Source organism: Arvicanthis niloticus, chromosome 1, assembly GCF_011762505.2.
Source record: "Arvicanthis niloticus isolate mArvNil1 chromosome 1, mArvNil1.pat.X, whole genome shotgun sequence".
Lineage (NCBI taxonomy): Eukaryota > Metazoa > Chordata > Mammalia > Rodentia > Muridae > Arvicanthis > Arvicanthis niloticus.
The window spans coordinates 147,855,658-147,881,549 of NC_047658.1; the positions used below are offsets into that span (position 1 = coordinate 147,855,658).

The 25,892-nt window shown below is 45.0% G+C and overlaps 1 protein-coding gene across 2 annotated transcripts in view; it reads right to left on the minus strand.

Moving 5' to 3' along the window:
• Pik3ap1 (phosphoinositide-3-kinase adaptor protein 1) overlaps positions 1-24,795 on the minus strand; it is a 109,940-nt gene extending 85,145 nt beyond the window's left edge. The window contains exons 1-3 of one of the 2 annotated variants that reach the window (XM_076921047.1): positions 24,585-24,713; positions 17,158-17,278; positions 14,554-14,973 (exon numbers count right to left, since the gene is read on the minus strand). In XM_076921047.1, coding sequence (XP_076777162.1) covers positions 14,554-14,973; positions 17,158-17,200 — 463 coding nt within the window. In that variant the 5' untranslated portion in view covers positions 17,201-17,278; positions 24,585-24,713. Of the gene's footprint in view, positions 1-14,553; positions 14,974-17,157; positions 17,279-24,584 lie in introns of both variants that reach the window. The other variant, XM_034491193.2, reaches the window with a different exon arrangement.
• Positions 24,796-25,892: the final 1,097 nt, after the last annotated feature.

The following is a 25,892-nucleotide window of genomic DNA, read 5'->3' on the forward strand; positions in this document are numbered from 1 at the left end:
TTACTCTTTCCTGTGTCGTGAATTTGAGGCCAAAATGGACTATGTGAGTCTTTGTTTCAAACATACATACATACATACATACATACATACACATGTGCACACACATATACATACGCATGCGCGCGCGCACACACACACACACACACACACACACATATATGTACGCATGCACATGCGCGCGTGCGCGCATGCACACTTGGGAAAAATATAGAAGATAAACTAGTAGATCCACAATAAAATTGTGTCATTGGAGACAATACCGTCTGGGCAAGCCAGAACTAATAGGAACACATTCTAATAATTAAAAGTTGAAGATAGGAACTGAACGCAGTGGCACCTGTCTTTAATCCCAGCCTTTAGCAAATGAGAAAGAAAGATCAAGAGGTCAGGACCAGCAACGCTGTCTCAGAACAAACAAGCAAAAGACAAAAATACACACAACGATAGAAGCGACGACGTCTCCAAAACCTGTGGAAATTGAATATGCTGTGAATTGTATTTCAACAGTTATTCCAAAAAGTGAATTTGATCTAAGGAAAACCATATTGTTCTTGCATAAAATTGTATCAGAAAAAATTCGGATGTATCCAAGCCCCCTCTGCCTGAGATACAACAAAGAGTTGATTCAGTCTTGGTGTGGCCTTACACAAGACCAGGTTGATCTTGACTTTTTGGGTTACTTCTGATCAAATTTTTTCGCAGTGTGTGTGTGTTTGTGTGTGTGTGTGTGTGTGTGTGTGTGTGTGTGTGTGTACATGCATGTATATCACAATATCACATATGGCCAAATATCAGAGCACAACTTTCAGTGTTTGCCCCCTCCCACCAGCAAGCAAGTAACTTCTTCACCCTCTAAGCCATCTCCCTACCCTCAGCCCAAGTCAAAAATTTTCAAATTCATGATTTTTTGTTTGTTTATTGGCTTTTTTGTGAGGGGGTCTCATATAGCTCAGGCTGGTCTACTACTCACCATAGAGCCCAAGCTGACCTCAATTTCTCAATCCTCCTGCTTCAGCCTTCTAGGTGCTGAGGATTCTGAAGGTATGTGCCACCATGTCCAGCAATCATACTGTAATTTTAACCTTTTTTTTTCTTCTGGTGTTAAAGGTCAAATCAAGGGGCTTATACATATTAGAAAATGTCCCTACCACGGAGCCAAGCCTTTACCATGAAATTTAAACATATCCCTTTTAACACCTCACTCTCTAGGAAAATTTGGCTTCAAAATGAGTTCCCCAAATCCTGTATTATTACCATCACTGCAGCTTTATTAATGCGTCCTGCCCTGTCTCCTGCAGAGACACAGGAAAGGTTCTGCCCTGACTGTTCCTATGACAGGCCTTCAAAACTCTAAAGATAGTTCTCATGGTTCCAATAAGACAACGTTTTCCACAACAAAGTAATATCCTCCAATAAGTTGTCATCTGACAGAATTTGAAACTCCCCACTCATTCCACTCAGTCATACTTCATGGGGGGCTTGCTATGCGGCAAGTACTGTTTTACTTCCTGGAGTTAGTGAGCAACGCCCTGTCCCCTCTGCTCTCCTGAGATTTACTTAATAAATAGCATAGATATTAAAATTTATAAGTAAATGAATAGATGTATGAATGAATGAATGGATGGATGGATGGATAGTTGTATGGATGGATGGTGGGTGGATGGATGGATAGGTGGATGGTTAGATGGATGGTTAGGTGGATGGGTAGATGGATAGGTAGGTGGGTGGGTGCATGGATGGGTAGATGGATGAGTGGGTGAATGGGTGGGTAGATGGATATATAGATGAGTGGATGTCTAGGTGTCTAAATGGGTAGATGAGCAGATAGGTGAATGGGTGGATAGCTAGGTAGTGGGATGGGTGGATACATGGGTAGATGCATGGATAGCTAGGTGGCTGGATGAATAATTGTACACAGTCTTCTTCCTTTATTTCCCACTGAAATGGCAAAGGTTTTCAGGTAATTGAACCAATTCAGGGCAGAAGAGTCTCTTCTCTAATATCAAATTTTCTGCTCATGAGCCTGCATGGGCTTGGTTTTTGTTGTTGTTGTTTGGCTTGGTTTGATTTGTTTTGGGGGGGGATTCTTGTTTTTTGTTTTTTGGGTTTTTTTTTTTTTGGGTTGGGTTGGGTTTTTTGTTGTTGGTTTGGTTTGGTTTTTTGTTTGTTTGTGTGTTTGTTACTTAATTCTCTGAGGTCTTGCTTAGTTTACCTTCAACTAAAACCACTAGGTCCTATAAATACTGCTCTGGAAACAGACTCCTGTCTTCTATATCTAGATAACAGTTCCAGCATTTTTCTTGGGTTTTACAATGACCCTGATCAATTTTCTCTTTTGTCTTTATTAATTTTCTACTTAATCTCTGGTCTACCTTTCCAAACAACACACATGTAGATGAACAGTAATGTGATTTTTTTCAAGTTGTGGGGATATATCCGTACACACGCCAGCAGCACTGTGGTCTAGAAACAAGCGAGATACTAATTTAAAATAGAGTGCATGAGTAACACTACTCTAAATGTTAACACCATCATAATCACTATTCTGAGAAAATGATTACCCTGGGAGCTGGGATTAACTTTGGGTTACCATTAGTGACCTGAATGAACCATCTGCTCTAAGTGTAAGCTGGAGCTACACTCCCCCCCCCCCCCCCCGCCCAGGGATGGATGCTCAGGACACACATTTTTCCCTAAAAAGATGGTGTAAGAAACTACACCAAAAGGGTTCCCAGGAATCTCAGAGCCCCTTTATGAGTCAAAGGAAGCTCCCTGGCTTCTCTCTGATAACTGCTCAAGCTCCTGACTATTGGTGAGTCTGACTGTTAAATACCCTTCTTATAGTATGACACAGGAACTCCATAAAGATAGGATTTGAATCTCACTCTTTGACCAAGTTCCTTTAGTCTTACACAAGGCCTCTCCCATGACAGGCACTCCATAACATCAGTGACTATCTACTGGGTAGAAACATAAGCCGTCTGCTCCTCACTCTCAGAGTAAGGACATTTACCCACTCTGCATCCCACCTTGCTCATTTTTAAACTAAAGGACTGGCCCAGGTGACCCAAAGGTTTTCTTTTCTGTTCTTCATATTTTGTGTTTCCACCTCCATGTCTCAGTTTCCCCCACTAGAAACTCTAAAGTTTGATGGCTTCCAGAGTGTGGGTAAAGTCTAGTTCCCCAAATAATCTTGACCACAGACTTGAGCAAAGCGACTCTTAGAATTTGTATAACCCACAGGATATAGAATTCCAAATGACTGCAAAACAAAAATAAACCCGAGCCGGGCGGTGGTGGCGCACGCCTTTAATCCCAGCACTTGGGAGGCAGAGGCAGGCGGATTTCTGAGTTCGAGGCCAGCCTGGTCTACAGAGTGAGTTCCAGGACAGCCAGGACTATACAGAGAAACCCTGTCTCAAAAAAAAACCAAAAAAAAAAAAAAAAAAAAAAACCCTTAAACTGCCAGATTATTGTACAAAAGTTTCAGTACTGGATGTTTCCCTTAAAAAAAAAAACTCACAAAATTATAATCACATCTCTGGAAACAAGGCAAGCGTTTGAGAAATGTTACTTAGAATGATGGAACATGAAAGGGGCATCTGACCCATGTGACTTGGGTCGGAACAAGTGACAAGGTGGCGAGTTTGGGAAAAATAGATGCCATATCCTAGGCCAGAAATGCTTCCCCACATTTTTACACATTCAAAAAACAAACAAACAAACAAAACTGAGCTGGAAAGATGATGGCTCAGTGGTTAAGAGTACTGGCTGTTCTTCCAGAGGTCCTGAGTTCAATTCCCAGCAACCACATGGTGGCTCAAAACCATCTGTAATGGAATCTGAAAAAAAAATCAGATCAACAGCTAGGTAGTGGTGGCATACGCTTTTAACCCAGCACTTGGGAGGCAGAAACAGGCAGAGTTCAAGGCCAGCCTGGTCTACAGAGTGAGTTCCAGGATAGCCAGGGTACAGAGAAACCCTGTCTTAGAAAACAAACAACAAATCAAACAAACAAAAACCTACATCAACAGCTTTTGCAGACATCGTTAGTTTGATGCGGGTCCTATTTAACTGTAGGTACAGTTTCCATCATCAGGTTCTACATGTAAGTGGAAAGTTATTCTAGTCTAATTTAAAGTAGAACATTTTCATTTCATCCTTGGCCTCCTCCTCTGTTTCCTGTGTTATCAGATGTTTGAGAAAGAGCCCACAAGCTGCTTGTGAAACTAGCACCTTGTTGGACAGAATGTGCAGGCTCTCCCACATTATTTTATGTAAGAGCCTAGTTCTCCTATAACTCTGGGAAAGTGATGGGGGGAAAAAATCACACACATTCAGATGACATGAATTCCAAAAGGCCTTTCCAGAAAAGACTAAGTTAATTCCAAGTTACAGGTATCTTCACTCTCATGATCACTTTTTTGGAGGGAAAATAAAAAAAAACAAAAAAACAATTTAATCTCTGCTCCTGATGGATCTGTACACATCCCAGTGGGCCTCAGACTATTTTCCTCAGTTCTTTTGTGACATAAGTAGCCCTACGTGCTTACGTGTAGACATAGAATGAGATGGATGTACTCTACAGAACGCGTTTGCTTGGGATGAGCTCTTATAAACACCCCAACTGTGTGATCCAAGATAAACCAATGCATAGCAACCGTCCACGGTGCAAAGGATACCTGTTTGACTCTCCTCAGTAGGATGCTCAAGGGGTGTCTTCCTCTCTGTCTGGGATGCTCAAAACAAGACCAGGTGTACATGAATGGCCCCAGACAGGTTTTTACTGCCCATCCAGTCATCCATCCATTCACCACTCATCAGACACTTACACGTATCATCTCTGGATGCTTAATGGTTAATTTTTATTAACCATGAAAAGGTAAAACCAGAAAGTCTCCAGTTGCCTTTCGTCCTCAACACAAAAGAAGCCATCTTCATCAATTACGTACTCCATTCACTTTTCTGTAGCTGTCAACAAGCTGTCTTTTGTTCAAGTCTACATCTTACAAACCGGCTAACATAGTTTTCTGCCCAGAAGTCCATATGACAAGTGGCATCAGTGATTCCTCTTAACAGGAAAATCAAGAGTCATTTGCAGTATTAAAACCATCCTCTTTGGGGGGCCTTTCAAACATCCTCTTGGTCACGTGACTGAGTAGTGGAAACTAAATTGACAAGCTGTGAAAACCTGTAAGGGGGGAAATTAACAGACTTGCTCTGTCATGCTCAGTTGCCTGCATTTCCTCTGGCCCCACTGTCTTCCTCAGAACCCACATGTGTAAACCTTCCTGTAGAGACCATAGCAAAAGCAAATAAAACAACAACAGAAAAAAAAAAACAAAAATCAAACAAACAAACGAAAAAAAACAGGTAAAATGTTGTATGCACACACCCTACCATTCCAGAAGATAAAAGCATGATGCCATAGTCTAAAATTGAAGTCAGCTAATGTCCATAAACTGAAAAAAAAAAACTATTAAGAAGCCAGTCCAGGCATTGCTTAAGTCCTATTGTAAAAGTTAACGTCCTAACTGGAATAAATATAGTATAAATACAATTGGTAGTATTTAGAAAGTTCTCACTCTGAGACACAGCACACGGAAAGTTTACAATCCTATAGCACCAAAATCATGGGACTTCATAGCTATAAGCATCTGAGGGGTCAACTGTCAACTCATATTTCTATGCTGTTCCCACCTAGCGTGTTAAAGAGGGCAGGAACAGACCCAGAATAGCCTAATGACTTGCCTGTTGCAGTTGGTGTCTATCTACAAAATACACACTCATATTCTTTTACTGGTCCCCACAGAGACTGTAGTAACCTATGAGGTCACCAGTACAGATGTGACAAGAGTGGAACTCTTGAGAAGACTCCCTGAGAAGCAGCAGTTCCCTCTTCACAGGCATGGGGCCACACCTGGTAAGTGACAGAGCAGACTTCGCAGCAATGGCGTAAACCAATGCGACGACGTCACTTCCCCTTACCAGAAGATCTGTCTTGGGGGAAAAGGTCAAAGGGGTTTTCACAAGGACTTCAATTTTCAGTTCAACTTGCTTGAAATAGAGGATTTAAAAAAAAAAAAAAAACAAACCAACACATCCCTCTACATTCAGAAAATCCTCAAGATCAGTTTTTCTCTAAACTTCCTAACTGAAAAAAAATCATAAACATAAATAAAATAAAAAGGTTTAAAAAATATCTACAAAGAAAGCACAAAATTACTTCCATCCACCCAAAAGTGCCCTCCACTGACAGTTTTTTTTGTGCATCTTCCTAAAAAAAAGCTAAAAGCATATCAGCACAGACACACACATATTAGCATGAATGGATGTGTTTCTTTTAAATACCTAACTAACATTACAGGAGGCGTGCTTATCTCTTGCCTCGTCTTTTTAGTCAGTTTTCCAGACCTTCCATATCAGCATGACAGGAGCTGTCTGGGTCTCTGTGGCGTCTATGACATTCTACTGGACTGACACACCAATAACCTACTGGGCCAGGACCTGACCCCAGGATGTATCCTGAAGGACAGTAGAGCGTTCCAGTCTGACTCAGTCATCACCGAGGCTGTCAGAAGCTCAGCCTCCCCACTTTAGATGGTAAGCTGGTTATTTTGAAGACAGAAACTATTGTTCAGCGAAGATAATTTGTCTTAACAGACCCTGAACTTCTAGATCTTGGAAACACAACTAAGCAGGGGATGAACACAGGAAGTCTGAGCTCGGAGATGGATAAGAGCACCTACAGCTATTCCAAAGGACCCACGTTCAGTCCCAACACCCACCTCTGGCTGCTCACAAACCACTTCCAGCTTCAGGGAATCCAGTGCCCTCTGGCTGGCCCCCTTAGACACAGCACTCATATGCACATATACAGACACACAAGTAAACACATAATTTAAAATATTTTTTAAATACAGAAAGCTTCAAAAACAAGAACAAGAGTGGAAAAAAAACACACACAAAAATAAGAGACTAGTCAGAAAAGAAGAGAGAAGTACACACAATGCCAATGCCTGGCAGGGGCTCGTCAAAAACTCCCCCGTGACTGACTGCATTGATGAATAAACGAGGGAGCTATGATAGATGTGTTTTAAAGCATATGGCATGTGACTCATTCTCCCAGCAGCTTTTATACTTAATGTCTATTAAAATAAAAATAGAGCGAGTTAAATACATCCTAAATTTAATTTCTGCCTATCTTTTTACTGCAATTTTTTCCAGCTGCAACTACTAGAAAATTTCACATTTCCCAAGTAGCATACACTGTGTATATCTAGCATGCGGGGGACGTAGACACAAGACAGTAGTTCTAACCCAATCTCAACGTTGGGCCTTGAGAGTAGCAGGAGCCTAGCTAGCACCATCAGAGGAAAGGTTGGCTCTGGATAAAGAAGTCACCAGACATCAGACTACAGATCAGGAGGCTCTGGTCCTGCTCCTTCCTCAGTGAAAATGCTGAGACTGTGAACAAGGCACGGAGCTTGTGGGGCCTTGCTTCTGTCGTCTTGAAGATGGGAGATAACAGAGGCTTTGCCTTATAGGGAAACCACAGGATGAAGTGATGTCTAGGAAACATCTTCTCAGGATTAAGAGATTGTGGATCCCTCCTGACTTCTAATAATGGTCCCGGGGAAACAAGATGCGGGTGTGGGGGTGGGGGGAACCATACTAAAACAAGTCAGAAATAAATGAGTAAAATGTTAAAGTCTAACTGGATTGTGGCAGTGCAGACTTTAACCCAAGCACTTAGGAAGCAGAGGCAGGCTGATCTCTGTGCATTAGAGGCCAGCCTGGTCTACAGAGTGAATTCTGAACCAACCACCGCTACACAGAGGAACCCTATCTCAAAAGCAAACAAACAAAAAGCCAAAATCCCAGTCTGGTGACACCATTCCCACCTATGTTAATTTACAGACCAGTGGAAGCTTGAATCTTCCCCCAGAGGGGAAGCACTTCATACTGTCTTCCCACAGCACAAAGCAGCCCACCAAATCACTCTCAACCAAAGAATGTGTGCAGACACTCTGAGAGAACATAGCCCGTTCAAGCGAATGGAGAAGTGAAGCCCATTGGTCAGGAAGCTGATGGAGCAGTCGGGGGGTTGGGGGGTAGCTTCAAGTTCACCACCCCTTCTAGTCGCTGGAGCTCATAGTTTTGTGGGGGAATCTGGAATTCCGGTGGGACTTGGTGATTTGGGTGGAAAAAGTCCAGGGCACTTGTCTCTCATTGGGAACTGGTCTTTATTAACTGTCCCAGGTGCATTTGGCAACGAGCCATGCAATTAGGGGAGCCAGCTGTGCCCCTCCTTTCACAGGATGGTCAGGGGGCCTGGCAGGGGAAATCTTAATGACATTTGGACAGGCTGTAGCTTTTCAGTGACACCAGAAAGATTTCACCATGCCTGCCAGGTGCCTCCTTCCCCAAAGCATAGATCATTTCAAAAGGGAAAGTATGAAGAAAGTATCCTGTAGTGGGGGATATGTGAGGACGTGCCAAGGAGCTGGCTGAAAAGCCAACTAAACCATGGCACGGAGAGAGCAAGATTGGAAGTCCACGGCCACACAGGACAGTGGGGATAAAATGAGTCCAGTCCAACAGATCTCAAGCCAGCTCCTTCCCCTTGGTCACTACAAGGGACCCCAAGAGTCATCTGTAACTCACCGTCCACGAGGCCACCACACAGAGCGAGCACAGCAAACTTCCCCTTCTCTGCAAGGATCTGGCTCCTCTAAGTGCCTGTTACCAGCTGCCTCAGAGCCCCTGGAACTACTGTCCTGTGACCTCCCGGAACAGGCCTCAGGTTGCTGCTTCCTCTGACAAGAACAATCAAACCGTGGAACACTAGGCCCAAAACAGAGCCCAGACCTGGCTAGCCAACCTGCTGCTGAGACTTTTTCAAATGCATATTTTCAGGGCTAACCCCAGAGACTGTGTGTGTGGTTCAGTGGCTCAGGGGTGGAGTCCTGTATACAAAGCACCAGGGCAATGCCAAGGCCCTGCCCGGCCTGGGAATCTATGGTCTGGAGAGTTCAAGGAGTCCTCCGTTTCCTCTGCCCCCTTCTCCTGTAAGCTTTTGCTTTATTTCTAGTCCAAACAGAAAATAAAAAAGTGGAGGAAGAAGACAGGAAAATGCAAGGCAAAGTGGGGAACACTAAAGCACAAAGGCCTCTGGTGTCAGTGTGAGCTACTTGATCTTCACATGCACATTGAACCTCCTGAGCCTCAGTTTCCCCATCAATCTGTCCATCTGCACCTGTAAAAATGCATATAAAGTGTCCAACGGATTTTACTGAGTAACCATCAAAAAAAGAAAAAAGAAAAAAAAAAATCACCCAGGCTAGTGATGGCTCAGTGGGTAGAGACCCAGTTGCACAGCCCGAGGGCCCAAGTTAGGATGCCAGCACCCATTCTACAATGCTATGGGAGGGGACAGAGACAGAAGGCAGAACCAACAGCTCAAGGTCCAGTAAGATATCCTATTGTGGATGAATAAGGCAGAAAGCAATAAATCAGGATACCCAATGACCTCCTTTGACCTCTACGAACAAACGAGGGGGGGGGGCACAAGCACCTGCATACACACACACACACACAAACACGAACAAACACGCGCACACACACATGCACAAGCACACATGCATGCACATGCGTACACACACACACATGCATGCACACATTTAACTTATTACTAGCTTTTCAACATATTGAACTGAACCAGCGCACAAAAGGAAATCTTTTTTTAAAAAAATAAAGTACAACAACCAGACCTACAGTAAAGCCATGGACCAAGTCGGTGGGGAGTGCAGGCTCTCCCCTGTGTCTGTGGGAATGCCAGAGATAATATGGATGGGAAGAAACCAACAGAGATTCACAAGACCAGGCATGAAGCATGAGGAGACTCTCATCATTTATTTATAAGAAGGGGGGAATCATAAAGAAACCACAGGGTTTTTTATGTGCTGTGATAAGCATCTATTACTTTCTGTGGAGAAAACGTTCACTTTAATTTGAGAAAATGCATAAAGGAATATTACTAGGCCACAAAACAATAAGAAATCCTGTCACTGACAACACAAATGAACCCAGAAGACATCATAGTGTCATGAGCCAGATGCAGAGATGACCATGTATGTGCTCCCTTACACATGGATCTGAAGAAGTCAGACTTAGAGAAGCAGTGGCATGTGGTAGCCAGGGATGGGAGGGGATGGAGGTTGGGGGATGGCACTCTCATCCAAAGGTTCAAACTGCAGTCTTGAAATGAGTAAATTCTGAACTCTCTTATGCAATACAGAAGTTAGAGTTAATAATACCATAGTGTTTACTTGGAGCTTGCAAAGAGCTCTCAACATACACACATACACACACATGCACACACACATACATACACACACACACACACACACACACACACAAGAAGAAGACAGAGATAGGAGATACGTTAACTAATTTGATTAATTATTTTTACATGATATACGTATTACAAATCCTTATTTTTGCACTTAGAATACACTTAATTTGTATTGGCCAATTATACTTCAATAAAACCAGAAAAGTAAAAATCAATGGAACGGAAACCAAATATAGACACTACCCTCTCAAAGTTGCCTGTGGGAACTGAAGAGGAGATACACTATAATTTTGGGTAACATGAGACTCCTGAAACAAAGAAGGTCTGGTGAGGCAGGGGAAGTGGAGAAAGGATAATGCAGACAAACAAGACAGACAAGGGCTGGGTTCTCAGATGGTACAGTGCCAGATGTGCAAGCCTAAGGACCTGAGTTCAAATCCCAGCATCCACCTAAAAGCTAGGCTTGGTGGAGCTTGCCTGTAGTCTTAGTGCTGGAGTGTGGTGCAGTCAGTCTAGCCAATCTGTAAGCTCTTGGCTCAGTGGGAGAACCTATCTCAAAAACCAAGGTGGAGACTAATAGAGAAAGACACTGGAGGTCAATCTCCAGCCTCTGCACACCTGAAGACACACAGAGAGGGAAAAAATGGATAATTTCAGAGGCAGGTTTACTCACTACTTCAGTGCTAATCAAAAGCTTTAGTGTCTCAGCTTGTGGGCGTACATGCGTATGCACAAATGTGCAAGCACACAGGATAACCACTGAAACGAGCTCACTATCGGCCGGTGAGGTCCTTCCCACATAGCCTCACAGAATCTATTTTTGTATTCCAGTGAGATTTGCAGCAAAGAATAGAGCTTCAGTAAAAAGAGGAAATGATTGCTCTGCTGTACCTTGGGTTTTCTCACTTCCCTATCTGAAAATAATCACCCAACAAATCCAAAAGTGAATCCAGAACAACAGTGCAGCCTCCTGTACACTGCTGTGCAGTGCTGCTGGGAACTGAACGGGGTCCGTTGAAAAGTTAGGGTGATTTGCCATCTTAGCAAATGTATAATGGTATGTTACAGCCCGGGGCGCTGAAGGAAACCTTTCATGTCAGCTGGTCCAACCTCACCATTTTTACAAATGAAGAACTTGGAAGAAAAATTCCAGCAAACACACGGCAGACTCTAATTAAAACATTTCCTCAGTTGTAAGGGCCCTGCCAAACTTAGAGACAACATAAGGCCTCTGAAATAGCTTCTCGTGAGATAAAAATAATTACCAATTATTAAGTAAAGAAAAAGTAGGGATTTCTGTAGCAGAAGTACCCTCCTGTCCCAAAGTCAGGATCATTTCTATCTAGAAAAGCAAAAGATTAAAATCTTCTACTCACTTTGTAAGTAGAAGAGGACTCTGGTTTTCCACACTGAAGACTAATGGTTTTACCATCAAACACTGGTCTAATTTTATACCTAGACCAGTGGGTATCCAGAATTTGCCCTGGTTTCCAGAGAAGTGGAGCTTTGAGAAAATGGCTCACACAAAGTAGAACTGTGACTGTCCTGATGACGATGAACATGGGGCCTCACGGTCAGCAGTATGGGAACTTGTTAGAAATACAGACTCTTGAGTTCCACCAGCTCTCAGGCAGCGTACGTTGCTGATAAGGTCCCCAGGTTCTTCTTTGCACATGAAACTTTGAGAAGCATTTATTCACATTCAAGTCTAAGTGATAATGTGTGACCACCATCAAGCTGTCTATCTCCCACCGTTTTGTTAATTCTGTATGTCCCGGTACCCACTGACTCCCAGCTGCGGATTGCCCGCTAAGCAGCTTCCTTTAATTGCTTGTTAAAATAATCTCTGTCTAATGACAGGCTATTTGTTCTTGGAACAGATATATACTAAGGTGAAACAATTCATCTTTTTGAAACACTGGAAGGTAAAGGCTCACAGCATGCTGTGACAGAGTCTGAAGTAAAATAAAATACCAGAAAAGATCAATGTATGCAGATGTCATGTAGGCAGATGTCATGTATGCAGATGTCATATATACAGATGTCTAATCGCTGGATGCATCTGAATAATATTGCAAATATCCCTTTTTATAAGATTATGTGTGCATATGTGTATCTTTGTGCATATACGTGTGTGGGGGGGGGTATAGGTGTCCCAGAAGGCATAGGATCCCCTTGGCGCTGAAGTTACTGGTAGTTATGAGCCACCTGAAGTGGGTGCTCAGAATCGAACTCAGGTCCTTTGTAAGAGCAGTATAAGTCTTAGCGTCTAGCACCCTGCATCTTGGGACTTAAACCATATGTAGGCCCCCATCTATGTTAGACAAGTGCTTTTTCCATTGGGCTTCTTCTCAACCCTTTAATATTTAAAAAAAATCATCACTACCATACTGCTTTAGAGCATAATTATGATTATATACTGTGTAAGTGACAGTGCCTCCTGGGAGCTCTGAATGATTGGTTGGCAAATCATGGTAGCCTGCAATGAGGTTGCATCAGACCTCTGCAATGAACAACTAGTATGTCAGGGGTCTTTGTAAGCTTCCCATGGCTCACAAAAGGCAATGAAACATGATCACGCACACTTGACCACTGTGCTTTTTCTGTTACAGCAAAGTCAAGCTAAGCAAACTCTAGAAAATTGCTAACCCGGCTCCCAAGCATTTCAGGTGACTCATCTCTTGCATTTACACCAGTTTGTATTAAAAAGTGAGCAAGGCTCTACTACTCTGAGACCTGGCCCGAATCACTGGTTATATCATATCTTATATCACCCAGAAAGAAGAAAACTTCAACAGAAGAATTGCCTCCATCAGACTGACCCATGAGTATGTCTTTGGGCCATCTTCTTGACTCGTGAGTATCTATCTAGGCAGGGCCTACATGTGGGCTGGAGGTCCTGGGTTGTATAAGAGAGCAGGCTGAGCAAGCCATGGGGAGCAAGCCAGTGAGCAGCGCTCCTCCATTGGTTTCTGCGCCTGCCTTAAATCCCTGCCTTAGCTTTCCTTGGTGATAGACTAAAGCATGGAAGCTGGAATAAATTTTTTGATCTGAGTCTTTTATCATAGCAACAGAAAACAAGCCAGAACACAGAATTATTGTTCTTGCTTTAGTACTGGGGACGGAACCTCCAGCCTTGCACATATTAGGAAAGAGGAAGCTTTCCAGAACTCCACTGAATCCTCAGCCCTCTTCTTAACTTCCTCCCACCCCACCCTAAGACAAGCTCTCACTCAGTTACCCATTCCTGGCCTAGAAATCACTGTATATCCCAGGCCAACTTTGAACTTTTGGTCTTCCTGCCACTGTTGCTCAAACAGCTGGAATTTCAAGCATGCACCACCAGGCCCAGCCTAAAGTTGATAAATTCTAGGGACAGGGAATGGATGAGATGCAAGATGCACAGGTGGCCCCTGGGACCACGGAGTGAAATGGGGCTGGGAATTGTCCAGGTTTCTTGGCTGGTGCCAGGTCTATAAGATCTCAGATGGTAAGAAGACAGAAGGCAAACGCATAACCTGCCTACAGCACACAGGAGGGCCAAGAGGGAAGGCCTTAGAGGAAGAAAAGCTATGACCTGCGTCCATCCAAGCGCCCATCTTCTGCTTCTGTTAATCAGACTGTGTGTGTCATGTTTGAACTCATGAGCCCTGCTGAAAAGACTGGAATGTTACCAGTCTAAAGCAGTGCAAAGAGCAGAAGCCGGCCTAGCCAGATAAAAAGAGGGTCATTTCTCCATAAACAAGTTATTCATTGACATCACTTCAACCAAGCTATCAAGGTCACTGCAAAGAAGAAGCAGAAGGAAGACTCAAGCAGGAGGCCTGGCAGATAAACTCTTCACACCTGCAACCACCAAAGACTCTCCCTCCTATCCCTACTCTCCAGTGGGAAACCTCTGCCCTCTTTTAAAGCAAAGAAAATTCTAGAAAGAAGCTTTAACCCATCTCATCTTAGAAATCTGGTTGCTCTAAACCAAAATTATGCCTAAGTCTGGGGATTGAATCCAGGGTCTTGCGCATGCTAGGAAGTACATTTTCCCTGAGCTAGAGCCCTGGTGGGCACGAGATCTTCTCAGAGAGCTTTCTTCATTTTATAGCAAGATGACCAATGTTCAAATAAAAATACCTGGATCTAGAATGTGGCTCTGTAATTCCTCTTGAGCTCGCCTCTCTCTGCCTTGTTAGAACCCTTACCTTCCGAAATGGCCTTCCTCACAGCAGCCAGGTAGGTCTCTGGCTCATCATCACAGGTTAGTTCCTGCCAGTAGTCCCAGTCGGGAAAGAAGGCCTGGAAGTCTTCTTCGCCTGGCTGCACTCCGCACAGCAGGCGCACCACACGCTGCGGCGGGTGGCAGGCACGCTGTAGCATTGGCAGCAGTCCTGGCTGGCTGAAGCATCCCACCAGCCCCGCAGAGAGTAGCACCAGCACGCATCGCGCATCCCTGAAAACCCACAGGTCCTGGGCAGAGAAGGAGGCATCCGGGACCAGCCGGTATGTCTGCATCTTCTGGCTACGGACCTGCCGGCAGGACACGAAAAGATCCTGTAGGTACTGGCACCATTCCTCGGCATCTGGGCTGTAGAAGATGAGGATGTCGCAACCCCGGCCCCACCCTGTAAGAGGGACACAGAAAGAAGCTCATCAATGCCTGCTCTTTCAAGGAGGCTCTCTGAAACACGGAAGATATCCAACGGAACCTGGCACCCACAATTTCCCAGGCCTACCTGTAGCATTTGTCCAGCCATTTTCCCTGCTTATAGCCCATCAATGTGCCAGACATACTACACTCTTCACCCAAACACATCCGACTATCATAGAAGCTACCGTATCACCCACACGCTGCCCAGCCTTTATCCCCCATAGCTGGTCTGCTCTAGCATAACAACAAGCACTTATATAAAGCCTGTGCTATTCACGTCTTCCTCCACACACATTGCTGGTAAATTCATTTCACCCTTACAGCATCCTTGGACCACAGGTACTATTACTAGCCCATTCAAAAGATGGGGAAGGGGAGGTGTCATTGCAGCACATTGAATAACTTAGTCAGGGCTCACAGTGGTAGCCAGTAGCTGAACTGTTTGATGTAACCCTGAAACATGGTTCTATTTCAAATACAGTGGTCAGAAGCATAGGAGTGAGATCAGACTGTGAGGGTTAGACATCTGGCTCTGCCAACTCAATGCACAGCTCTAGGAAAACTACTAAAATCTCCTGTGCCTCAGTTATTCATCTGGAAGTAGAAACAGAATGGCAACTTTTATGTGTATTTCGGGTCAAGCACTCATCACAGAGCTTGAAATATAAAAAGAACCCTCAAGAGCTGGAAGCTGGTATCACGATCCTCACACTGACAATGCATCATGTAAGTGGAAACAGGATGCTCTGAGCTACCCCACACAGATGCCAGAAACAAACAGGGCAGGGGTGAGGTTGCCTGGGCTACTATACCCCTCATTTGCAGAGGAAAGAAACACTTTTTTTTTTGAAGGGGCTCGTCCAAGTTCACACTCAGTAAATTAACAGCAGAGCCAGGACTAACACTCAGGGTGGCTCCCAGCTCAACTCTTCGGCTTAGCTCCCGACACTTCCTCCTAACAGGAAATATGCCAAGAATATTATAGGAGTCAAGTCACATTTTCCAATGATGAAAGCAGGTAGGCTCCTGACATTACTGTGACCACTGTCCCAAGCCTTCACCTCACCGCTGCTCTGACATTCTCTTCTGGAAGGGAAGTGTAGTTGATGGGCACAAAGTGTCCACGCATCCTACAAAAGAAGCAGGGGTTCATCTCCCCCCTTGGAGAAGGACCTGGACTATTTGTGAAACAGGAATCTAAGTTTTAGGTTTTCAATTGAATGTCAGCACTGGAGCTGTTGAGACATCTCAGCGTGTAAATGTGCTTTTGAACACCTTGGCCACCTAAGTACAGCTTCCAGAATGAGGAGTAACAGAATCAATGCCACAAAGTTGTCCTCTGACCTACACACACACACACACACACACACACACACACACACACGATGGTACACATGTACTCACAACACGAATGTACACACAATAAATGTAAATAAGTAAATGTCATCTCTGGTCCATAGGTCACTGAGTGGTTCCAGGTAAGGTCAGAGGCAGGATTAGAGTTAAGTCCCTAAGGCTCTAAGCTCTGGAAAGACCATAGAGGAAATCCTTTTTTTCTGGCCATCTCCCTAGTTAGCCAGTTTGAACCCTCGTCTCCACCTCCCAAGTGCCAGGATTTAGAGGTATGCGCCACCATGCCAAGCCAACTGGTGTCATTTTCAGAAAGAGTAACAAGTGGGCAAAGAAGCGAAGGAGAATAGGGGGATGTCTTGAACATAAGAAGCATCATTGAGAACACAAGACTAGGGGCTGGAGAGACGGCTCCATGGTTAAGAACATGTGTTGCTCTTCCAGAGGATGCAGATACAAATGCTGAGCACCCAGGTCAGGCAGCTCACAATTCCCTGTGACTGTGGCTTAAGAGAATCCAGTGTCTTCTTCTGGCCCCTGCTGGCACAGGCAGACACAGACATGCACACATTCACGCATGAAAAATAATAATTTCTAAAAAACAAATGTTTAATTTATTTTTAAAATTAAATTTTTAAAAATTTAGAAGGGGAAGGAGGAAGTGGCACCAAGGCTAGTAATCCCAGCACCGGACAGCCTGACTGGTAGAGGCAGGAGGGTGAGAAGTTTAAGATGAAGCCAGCCAGATGGCTTAGGTAAAGGCATTTGCACAAGCCTGATGACCTGAGTTAAATTTCTAAATACTCACATTGTAGAAGAAGAGAACTACCTCCCACAAACTGTCCTCTCATCTACATCACCAAAGTTCAAAGCCAACTTTGGAAGCTTCCATATAGAGGTCAATGATGGTCTGAGTTGCATGAAGCCTTCTAAAAAAAAAAAAAAAAAAAAAAAAAAAAAAGTGACGTTGCACGGGTCCTTTGAGGTACTGCCTTAGACAAAGAGAACAGCTGCCCTGAAGACTGTGTCCATGAATGGCTACTCCCGTCTTCTGAGAAAGATTCTTCACCTAGCACTGGCATCACTGAGAGAACTTAGGAGTACACACATAAGCCTGGAGATTCCTCTATAGCTTTGTCTTCTCTGTAACAATTAAATACCAAGTTACCAGGAATGGTTTACGCTGTAATTAATCTTTCTTTCCTGGCCACTGACCTGCCATTTTCCTAAGCACCTCCGTGCACTCCCTCACTCAATTCTCAAGATAAATCCAGGAGCACATCCTCACCTGACAGACAGTACTTAAACTCATTCATCATGAACTGCTTCCAAGAGCAAACCATGAGGACCACACCAGACGCTGACTGCATGGACCCCACTGACTACACAGAAGCCCACATGCTGAATTTCTAAGATGCGCTCTATTTTAAAGGTCAAAAAAAATGCAAAATATAATTCAGAAAATATAACTAAAACACATCTAGTGCCATTGGTTTGAAATACTATTTTCTAATTTAAAAAAAAAAAAAAAAGAGCCAGAGATTCTTAGAGAAATGGTTGGCTCTCCCGGTGTTTCTAGTAATATGCATTTCAGACAGCACGAAGTGTACAATGAGCCTGCAACATCTTGTGTGTCCATAAATAAGGATTTTCAAGCAAAAATAACACAGTGAGGAAATGAGAGGCAGCTGAAGAAGCTCCCACAGCCCAAGCAGGAGCCGTGTGGGAAAGAAAACAGATGATACAACAAGACACTGCAAGCCATAGCATTTAATAAATGCTGGCAATCCACACACAGTAACAGAACTGGGTAAGGAAACTGAAGAGAAGCCGGGTAATGCAGCACAGTGCCATAGCACAAGGTCCTTATTTCAATCTCCAGCGCCAAAAAAAAAAAAAATAGCAAGACAATAATAATTTAAAACTGGAGGGAAATACAGATTATCTTATTCATACAAATCCCAGATAATTTCTGAAGAGGGCCACACCCTCAAAGAAACACAATATGTCTCTTCATAAATGTGTGCTGCCCAATATGGAAAGACAGAGAAAGTCACCTCGCTGTGCACGAACTCAGCAAATACTGCCTCCACTCCATAACCAAGATCACCAGCAACAACCAGGAATAGTGTTAATCACCTATGCTCTTAAAACTAAGAGTGGTACCTCACACGGAGGATCCTCCCAGTCTAATCAATAGAAAAACATCAGATAAATACAACCATGGGACATTCCTCAAAACTTACTAACTCGCGCTTCTCGAGACTTTCAAAGTGGAATATGAGGTTGGGAGGAGAAAGTAGGGGCTCTGGGACAAGTTGTAGAAGATGAATATAAGCAAAACACAGTGTAATGGGTGTTAGCGTTCTGTCTAAACTCCATCCCCACAGTTAGCGGGCAACAGCCAGGTATGCTCCTCCCCACAGTTACCTGCCAACATCCAGGTAGGCCTGGCCCACTATAAAAAGGGCTACTTGCCCCCTCTTTCTCTCTTTTGCGCTCTTTGCAGTCTTGTTCTCTTGATCCCTCTGTCCCCTCACTCCTTCCCCTTTCCCCTCTCCCTCTCTCCACGTGCTCATGACTGGCCTCTACTCCTCTACTTCTCTACTCTCTCTGCCTTTCTCTGCCTCTACTGCACTCTTAACTCCCCTCCTCATGTCCTGAATAAACTCTATTCTATACTATACAGGGGTGTGGCTGGTCCCTCGGGTAAGGGATGCCTCAGCATGGGCCCCGCTGAGACATCCCCTTCCCCCACACCTCTCCACACACCCACAGAACAGACTCTTTATCTCTTTATCTTTTTATAAACACATCAATGGGTATATGAAATTCTCAAAGAGTCAATGAAAATACTGCAGTCTTCAAAGACTGTCAAGAGTTTTGAGAGTTGGCTCAGCACCTAAGAGCACTTGTTGATTTAGAGAGGACCAGGGTTCAGTGCCCAGCATCCACACGATGGCTCACACCTTCTGTAACTCCAGATCTAGGACAACTGATGCCCTCCTCGGGCATCAGGCATGTACATGGTGCGTATACATACACACAGGCAAGACACTGATATACATAAAATCAGTCTTCAAAAAAGAAACGTCAAAAGTGATCAAAATCTAGGATAATACGATAAAATTGCAGCTGAGAGGCACCGAAGAAGGATCACTTGTAAACGAAGTGTAGTGTCTTGAATAGGAACCTGGGACACTGTGTACAAACCGAAGGACTTGAATAAAGAATAGAACTGAAAAATAGCTCACCACCTAAAACATGGGAAGCTGAGACAGGGGAAGCAAGAGTTATAGACTCCAACCTGCAACATACACTGAGATCCAGGCTAGCCTGAGCTATATGATGCCATCCTGTCTTAAAAGGTATCCCCCACCTGAAATAATTATCAATTCTTAATTTCATTAAATGTATTATATTAAGGTAAATTGCCAAGTAAGAAGGAAGGTTTGAAGTATGTGGGTACTCTCTTTATCAGTGGTTCTCTGTCTTCCTAATGCTATGACCCCTTTAATATGGTTTCTCATATTGTGACAACGTCCCCCAACCATACGATTATTTTTGTTGTTACTTCATAACCGTAATTCTGCTGCTGTTACAAATCATAATGTAAATATCTGCGTTTTCCAATGGTCTTAGGTGACCCTTGTGAAAGGGTCATTTGACCCCTAAAGTGGTCATATGTCACACAGGTTGGGAACTGCTGCTCTAATGGTTTTTACCATTCTCTTGAAAATCTAAATCTGTTCTGAAATAAGCTCATTAAAAAACACAATTGAATATAGGAAACAGCCATTTAAAGTGGCTTATTGCTGGGTTCAAAGTTTGAACCCAACTCCCATTAAGCAAGAATACTTGAGAAGGAAGTAGTGCGTCAGTCAACTTAGTATCATGACCTCTTAGTCAGTCTCTCTCTCTCTCTCTCTCTCTCTCTCTCTCTCTCCCCCCTCTCTCTCTCTCTCTCTCTCTCTCTCTCTCTCTCTCTCTCCCCAATCTGTGTGTGTGTGTGTGTGTGTGTGTGTGTGTGTGTGTGGTATGTGGTGTGTGTGTGTGTGTGTGTGTGTGTGGTATATGTGTGTGGTGTATGTGTGGTATGTATGTGTGGTGTGTGTGTGGTATGTGGTATGTGTGTGTGTGTGGTATGTGGTGTGTGTGTGTGTGTGGTGTGTATTTTGTGTGTGTGTGGTGTGGTATGTGTGTGTGTGTGTGTGTGTGTATGTGTGTATGTGCATCTGTATGCTGTGTGTGGTGTATGTGTGTAGTGTATGTGTGTATGTGTGTATGTGTGTGCTGTGTGTGTGGTGTGTGTATTTTGTGTGTGTATGTGTGTGTGTGGTGTATGTGTGTGTGTATTTTGTGTGTGTGTGTAGTATGTGTGTGTGATGTATGTGTGTCGTGTGTGTGGTGTATGTGTGTGTGGTGTATGTGTTTGGTGTGTGTGTGGTGTATGTGTTTGGTGTGTGTGGTATGTGTGTGGTGTGTGTGGCTATGTGTGTGTGTGTGTGTGCTATGTGTGTGTGTGTGTGTGTGTGTGTGTGTGTGTGCTATGTGTGTGTGTGTGTGTGTATGTGTTTGCGTGTGTGGTGTATGTGGTGAGTGTGTGTGTGTGTGTGTGTGTGTGTGTGTGGTGTGTGTGCTATGTGTGTGTGTGTGTGTGTATGTGTTTGCGTGTGTGGTGTATGTGGTGAGTGTGTGTGTGTGTGTGTGTGGTGTGTGTGCTATGTGTGTGTGTGTGTGTGTGTGTTTGCGTGTGTGGTGTATGTGGTGTGCGTGTGGTGTGACTTCGATCATATCATAAATGGAGGAATATCTGCTCTCAGTGTAAATGATGGCAATTAAATTTACCATCCGGAAGATGTCAGGGCCACTGAAACCAAAAGGTGGGGGAGCTGTAAGAAAAAAAAGTCCAAAGTGGAAGTTCAAGTTCCTCCCTGGCCTGCCAGGGAGCGCCATGGTGCTATCTGCTTTGTCAGCAGCTCTCCCTGTGTGGGGCGAATGCCCTTTCTTCCCCAATAATTCCTTCCCTTAGCTCAGAAGTCATTGCTCCCCATTCTAAATCACTTCTCTCTTTCTCCTATTCAGTAAGAGAAACAAGGCATGAGCCAGCAAAGGAGTTCATAAACCCTGGCAAAGGTGAGAAAGGGGCTTTGTTCTTGTGGAGCTCAAAGAACAGGTTTGGCTACAGGAGAGGAGAATGGTTTGGGGACAGGAAGTAGCTGGCTGACCACAGAGGGGAGTCCCAGTTGGGGGAGGGGAGCTAAAAGAGAGATGACACTGAATGATCCAGAAGCCATCTGAGAAGAGAACAGAGAAGTGTCCACAGGTGACCTTGGCACCCTGTCTATTTGAAGTAGTGCCCATGTTTGAACCTGTGCACCATTTTGTTTGTTGTATGTGTGTGTGCATGCTGTGTGTGTTCATGAAGCCACAGCACATGTGTGGAAGTGGAAGTCCAGGAACGACCTAAAGGGTTTGGTTCTTCCTCTCTACCATGTGGGTCCCTGGGATCAAACTCAAGTCATCAAGCTTGGTGACAAGCACCCTTACTAGCTAAGTCATGTTGCTGACCCTGTGATGCTGTGAGACCAGGAATAGTGGAAGAACTTAGAGGTGAGCCTGGAAAGAAGGAGCTGGACAGGGTCTGAGAGCTTTCTTCAGGTTCTTGAGGGCCAAGGCCTGGAAAGTGGGGCTCTAGTGTTCACCAGCTGTAGATTAGGTGCCTTCGGAGAAGTCCCAGGTGCTTTCCTCACTCTCTCTGGTAAATAAGAGAAACTACGCAAGCACAGTGCTTGCTCTCAAGACTAAGGAGCCAAGATTCCCCACAATTTCAACCAGCAAACACATCAGGGAATGGAAGAGGAAGACTGACGCTCCCCCTCTAATGGCAGGAAATTTAAAAAGACCAGGGGATGAGACTACAGTTGAGTGGACCTTGAACACATCATGCAGTGTGAAGGAAGTCAGTCACTAAAACCACAGACTACATAATCCCATTCATGAGCAAGCCCAGGGCAGGGCAATCTAGAGGAAATACTGGAGAGGAGGCGAGAAGAGGAAAGACCTCTCTTTGAGTTGATAATAACATTTTCTCAGATTCACATGTTGGTGAGGACACTAACGGCCACTTACAGCACTCTTTCAGGCACGCCCAGTCAGTAGCCCATGAGCTGAATGTGTCCCAGGATAGCTATGAATGTGACTCAACTCATTTGTAGATAATATCATGCCACAGTATCAAAAAGCTGGACACATTGCATGTTGAGTAAATATGTTATAACATCGTTTTTAAAATAAGGACGCCATCCAGGTCGGTGGCCAGGATGACTCCCTAGCCTATGGCATGGCAGTGGGAAGCATGGCTTTTCCCTACTGTGACCTGCCCTCAGGACTACTTATAACTATAGACAGGAGCCCAGGGAGCCCAGAGGGACCCACCTGGCACACCATCTGGCATGGTGTTTCACCACAGAGGACACTGACAACGAGAGGTGTGGATAGCTTTATTCACTACCCCAGCTTTGGTTGTTGGGTTAGAGTCTTCACCTGAACCTGAGTCCAGCCCCGTCAGCTATACCCCTTGGAGCCAGGCTTCTAGACACCGGACAGGGAAAACAGCAGATTGCTCAAAGGCTCCCCAGTTTGCTGTTCTCTAGTGCACAGCAGCCCAGAGCCTGTTCTATTCAGAAAAGGAGACAGAAGCTTAGCCAGCTATTTTCTCCCCTCCCCAAACCCTCCATCCACCCAGCCACCATTGCTGTTCAAACACATAGTATAGACCCCTTGCCTGAGGCATTCTCCTCCCCAGGGCCCCTGCCTTCCCTCCTTCAGGACTTGCCTAATTCCCCCTGTCTGCTTTCTTGCCACACCTACCATGATTTTTTTTTATTAAGTGAGCTGTTGTCTTTCCTGTCCTCACAATTACACAGCTTTTATCCTCTTGTTTGCTGAACAATACTGAACACTTACTACAGTGCCTGGAAACAGCAAGCACTCAATAAATGTTTGTCCAGTGAATGGATCCTGGCCCTGGCACTGCTGTATCTAACCCATAGAGCCTGGCTAGGGAGCCACAGGCCACTGATGAACCACTCTCCCAACCCTTCAATAAAAATAAGACTGTATCATCAAAGCCTATTCTACCCTCATTCCAAAGTACCATGACCTAAGGCTAGACCTTAGCAGATCTGGAGAGAGTTGGCTGTAGCATCTGCTCCCTTCCTTCCCAAACACTGACTTTCCCCAGCCTGCTACATGATCTTTCTCAAGAGATGCTATCATTGGTTTTTCATTCTATCTCTAAAAGCATCAGACTTGGGCTAGGTAAACACAAGTAAGCCAAACCGAAAACATGGCAACTCTCTCTGCTCATTTAACAATTTCCCACTTAACTGTTTTCTTTCACATCACCAAAATTCTATGGTGAACAGAAACCAGACAGACATGGTTATCACCATGAATTTTACAAGCCTAACATCCACTGAGGTGTATAGGAATTGCTCATTAACTGTTTCTCAACATTATGGTTTGTCCTGGACCTCAGCGAGCTAAGGATTTGCCAAGTATATATGCCCATGAGCTACAAGGGAACCCAAGACCAACCAGAAGAAAGTTCTGGCATCTTCTGATGGGTAGATTTACCCACCAACTTCCAATGACCCTTGGACACCAAAGTTCCATAGAGAACCGAGTAAGAGTAACATTAAAGGAGTATGGTCTCAGTTTTTTCCAAAATTCCAGATAAGAAATACAAACGCGGCAGACAAAGAGGGCTTCTGAAGCTGTCCATGGACCACCTAGGACTGCCTGAGCGCCCCCTATTGGTTGGATAAGACCCTAAGAGAAGCATCTGGCTTCTTATTTAGAGAATCCGCCTTCCACCTCCCATCAACTGTCTTGAGTACTCAAGAGTTACAGCTGAGAAAGCAACTCTTGGCAACTTAGCCAGATCTGAGAGGGAGAAAAGAAGACTTAGAAACTGGGATGGGGCGAGCCCCAGGCAGGAGCTGGAGAGAATCGTGCACAGACCAGTTAGGGGAAACGTGAGAAAGTTCAGAGGGGAAGTTTGCGACAGAGACAGGAGAAAAGACCGGAAAGAACACAAGATCCCCTCATTAAACACTAAAGAAGTGAACGAAAGGTCTCTACGCCTGGAGGGTGGTATCAGAGAGCCTCAGAAACCAGGGGGCGCGAGCCAAGAGCCGTGAGCTGGGGAGCTCTGCGTCTGCTACCCACCTGAGGCTGCCATGCCGTCGCGGGAGCAGCTCGCATCCCCGGCCGGCACGGGAGCACGGTATCCAGTTGTCCACAGCCGCGGTGGGCGACGTCGCTGGTGCAGGGACAGAAACGGAGCCCAGCTGTGCTCAGGACAGTGGCGACTCTGGCGCTTCCTCCTGCCGGGCAGCTGGGACTCGCACGGGGGCGTGTCCATAGGGTCTGCCCCGCCTGCGGGGCTCCGCGTGGCACCTGCACGCGCGGCGGTTGGGGAGGGGAAGTGAGAAGTCCACAGGACTAGCCGCCAGCTCCCGACGCCGACCCCCCGCTCGTGACACGTGTGCCCCGTGCCTCAGGAAAGCAGGCAGCCACCACGATGCTCCTGCCAACCCCAAGAACAGCCTAAGGTGCTAGGGAGGGAAGGCAGAAACTGCAAGGCTAGCTGGTCTCAGAGACTTGAGGTGGGGAGGCATAGCACAGCTGTCCCAACCACCTTGTCCCTTGGGACTTGTCCTTGAGACACTGCCCCCAAGAATAGGGAAGGCCTGCAGGAAGGGGAAAGAGGAGCACCTGGCCCTAGGGTCTTGGCGTTGCCCTTGGGTGCCCTCCCGTGACTCTTCTGTATTTCCTTGGATCTGGTCCTCTGAAGGCACACGGGTGTTAAGTATAATCTTTGATAGATGGATATTATCATTGCCAAGATCCTTACGCACACGATTGCTCTGCTTCCACTGTCAGAGCTCTTTCTTTGGCTTTCTTCCATCTCCTCCACTTTAAAAAAAAAAAATCTTTATTTATTTTTGTGTGCTTGTGTGGAAGTATGCATGCACATGTTGTGCAGATCACAGAGAGAGGTCAGAGTTTGTTCTCTCCTTCCACCATGGAGATCTGGTAAATCAAACTGGCTTGACACTAGGCAGCGGGCACCCTCATCCTGAGCCATGTCACCAGCCCCTCTTCCACTTTTAAGGACACCAGTGAATATATGAAACTGCCCGGATCGCGCAAGAAAAGGCGTCTAAGGGCCCCTTGACGACAGCCTCAATACATCTACAGCTTCGGATCTTTGACCTATAATGTAGCAAATACACAGACCCTAGAGATTTGCGTCTGGGTATCTTTGGACATAGTTTCTCCGCCTAACACAGGCCAAGAGTTCCTAAAGCAGAGATGAGCGTGATGCCTGCCGTTCCCCCTGTTTAGGATATCCGTGGCCTCTACTCCTACTCTGACACGCCATGATAGCTGTTTCACACGATTAGAGTTCTTTAACTGACATTCTAGAAACATTTCTCTCTTTTTTTTTTCCAGAATGGCTTTAATTGATGC